We start from the raw sequence: 3,262 nt of genomic DNA, 5'->3' as shown, positions 1-3,262 counted from the left end.
CGCTGAGAGCCAACCCCTCCCCCTGAGGCCCCGCCCTCCTCCTGAGGGCCGGCCCCTCCCGTGAGGCCCCGCCCCACCTGAGAGCCAACCCCTCCCCCTGAGGCCCCGCCTCTCCTCCTGAGGGCCGGCCCCTCCCCTGAGGGCCCACCCCTATCCCTGAAGACCACCCTGAATTGCGCAGTTCCTGGTCCCTAAAGCAGTGAGGAGCAAGGAGTTTGCCCGCCCTCTGTAGAGCTTCAGCGGGCTCTGGGCACCTTCCTTCCTCCCGCGAAGGCTTGTGCCAGTATTTTGCATTTGCTTCCAGCTTGAAAGGCTGAGAACCAAGATCATGCAGGCCACCTTCAGCACCACAGGGGTCAAATCCTTGGCCACAGAGATCTCTGACAATGACATCCTGGAAGCCCTGCAGGTAGAGCCCGCCCTCAGCGGCCTCCTGGGTCCTGGCCACGACTCCAGGCAGGAGCTCCTGGCATCAGGGCAGCAGGGGAGCTGGGATTGGATGTTGGGGACACCCATGCTCATCCTGACCTTATGAGTGTCACTGTTCACTGTGAGCCCCGGATTGTCCTTTCCGTGTGCTCAGGCAGAGGAGGCCGGATCTCCCAAAGGGACGGTGATGTCATGGGGCTGGCGAGGCTAGGCTGCCCTCAGCATTGAGTGACGAGCAGCAGAGGCAACCCTCTGGGAGGCACCGGGGCGGGAGCCAAGCTGCCGGGGTTCTGGAGGGTCTCCTGTGGCAGGAGCCTGTCCCCAGGCTCTGCCCAGCTCAGCCTCCTCACCACGCTTCCAGGCACTCAGCATGGCCTCAGCAGAATCGCCATCCGCTGAGCCAGACCCTGCCATGGACCCCCGTCCCCGGCCTGGGCCCGTGCCAGTTCCTCGCCAACCCCAAGCAGAGGACTCAGGGGGCAGGGTGGCATTGCAGAAATGGCGCGGGCTTTAGGGCCTGCCGTGGAGTCACCACCCGCCTGGCCTTTGGCCAAGAAGCTGTGCACCCAACTTGACTCACTGAGCCACAGGGCTTCCCTGTGGACACTGGAGACCATGTGCCTGCCTGTGCCTGCCATCGAGGTCAAGGCCACAGCGGGGACAGTGCGCCTGCTGTCAAGGCGTCATGGGCCACAGCGCCTGGCTTACTGGAGTGCTGTGCGGTCTTTGTCACTAGGGGCTGCTTCTGCCCCAGGCCCCAAGCCCCTCTGATGTCACAGCCCTTGGTCCCCAGCAGATACCCTTGGCCTTCAGCACCACATTTCCCTGAGACCTGGTTCCTTTCTTCTGTCAACTGCAGCGGCCAATGGTGTTCCTGCAGGGTGGCAACAGTGCTAGGAAAAGGGGGACCCCTGCAGCGGGTCTGGGGAGGTCTGCGTGGCTTGCCTACTGTTTGGGCAAAGGGAAGAGGGAGGCGGTAGAGAAGGGAAGATGAAGGAGGGAAGCGAGGAAGGGGAAGGGAAGAGGAAGGGGAAGGGAAGTGGGACAGGAGGGAGAGAGAATGGGTGGGGGGAGGACTAGGGAGGGAAGGATAGGAGGAGTCATCAGGGCCGCCCAGGAGCCTGGAACAGGCCTTTCCTTTGCCAGAGCCCCACAGGAAACAGCCCAGGCATAGAGGAGGCTTAGGGAGGTGATGGGACCGCCTCCCTGGGAGGGACAGGAGGAGCCTGAGGGACAGACCAGGGGCCTCCGGGGTCTCTGAGTCTCAGTGGACTGCACAGGTGGAATTAGGGCTTGTCGGGCGGGAGTGGGGATGAGAGTGAGGGCTTCTCAGCACAGGAGTTGGCAAGAAACCCAGAGCTTCGTCCCTCCACCTGTGGAGCACGGGTTGGAAATACGCCCCAGCTGCTGCAGCCGTCCTGGGGCAGGACAGGTGGTGTCCGGCCCAGGCAGCCTCTGCTGCATTCCTTTCCAGAGGGTCATCGTGGAGAGAGAACCGACTACTACAATCAGCTGAGACAGAAAGGTGTCAAGGTGCCCCCACTGCTGCCAGAGCTCCTGTCCTCGCCCAGCAAATCCAGGAAGGTGGTCTCCTCCAAGTAGGCCCAGCCGGCTGAGGCCAGGAAGCAGCTTGGAAGCCGCCCCGATGCCCCCCTTTTGCTCTGATTCATAATTAAACCCTGTTGTTGGTCATGGCCTCACCTTTTCCTCCCCCAGGAATCAAACGGGGGATTGGGCTATATCGACACCCACCTCCCCCCATTTGCTGGGCATCAGTACTCCAGCCCCTACCCCTGGCTCTCTCCCTGGAGACCCCACACTGAGCAGGGTGGCCTCGGTGGTCCCAGGTCTAGGCCTATCCACTGCATTCAGGTCCTGCCTCCGGTGCAGCACACACCTGTGAAGGCCCTGCCCCCACGGAGACTGCCCTGCCTGGGGCCCTGCCTTGCTGGCGGGAGGAACCCTTTGCAAGATGGGTGGGGTTGGGTACTTCCATATATTTTGACGAAAAATATCCAGCCTAAGAGAAAACTTATGAGTTTATTTGAGCCAAACTATCAACAATTGCCGGGAGCAAAGTCTCAATGCATTGAGAAAATGCTCCGCAAAATGGCAGTTTGCAGTTTATTTTATACATAAAATCAAAGGAGGAAGGTTACTGGTGATAGATGAAGGGGGTGGGACAAAGGAAACTGGGGAAATCTCTGAGATTGGATAAGAGTAAATTGGAGAGACAGGTACTCCTCCCACACAGGAGGGTGCAGAATAGCTAACAGTTTGCTTTTCTCAGCACATAGAGATGTTAATCAGGAGATGAGCAAAATAATGAGGAATTTTGCAGTTTTCAACTCTGGTCTGAAAATAGGATTAAAGATGTTATCTTAGGTACAGAAAGACAAAGAACAGGCCCACTGTAAGGGCACAGATTAACTTAATGAGGAAGCTCAAGATGTGACTCCCCGCCATGGCCCACCTTAGTTAGGAATTTTTATGTTCACACCATCCTCTGTGGTTATGCTCAGTCTCCTGAGCTTGTCAGGCATAACATGTGGCCCCTTTTCTGTCCACACCACCATGGCTCCTGCGATGAAATCTCCAGCAGGGCGGGGCACTTGTCTGTCAATCAAACCGACGTCTGTGCGGCCACCGCAGGACCTGGGCACAGAAGCACGTGCTGAATGCTGGACGCCCGCCAGGCTTTGCCCTCTGCCCACGCCTGACTTTTCACCCGTGCAGCACCGGCTCGCGGGGTGCAGGCCACCTCGGCCTCTGGCCCCTCAGCCACGAGCTCTGATGACCAGCCCCGAGCCATGCAGGCCCAGGGCGCCCCAGC

At 59.4% G+C, this 3,262-nt stretch overlaps 1 protein-coding gene across 1 annotated transcript in view; it reads left to right on the top strand.

The window, feature by feature from the left end:
• The window catches only part of CCDC27 (coiled-coil domain containing 27), a 16,465-nt gene extending 14,434 nt beyond the window's left edge, over positions 1-2,031 (top strand). Inside the window, exons 9-10 of the mRNA XM_019658431.1 lie at positions 305-409; positions 1,906-2,031. Of these exons, the coding sequence (XP_019513976.1) occupies positions 305-409; positions 1,906-2,031 (231 nt within the window). The remainder of the gene's footprint in view (positions 1-304; positions 410-1,905) is intronic.
• The last annotated feature ends 1,231 nt before the right edge of the window (positions 2,032-3,262 follow it).

Source organism: Hipposideros armiger, unplaced genomic scaffold, assembly GCF_001890085.2.
Source record: "Hipposideros armiger isolate ML-2016 unplaced genomic scaffold, ASM189008v1 scaffold_284, whole genome shotgun sequence".
NCBI lineage: Eukaryota > Metazoa > Chordata > Mammalia > Chiroptera > Hipposideridae > Hipposideros > Hipposideros armiger.
The sequence above is the reverse complement of the archived record's forward strand: the minus strand, read 5'-3'. Positions and strand labels throughout refer to the sequence as shown.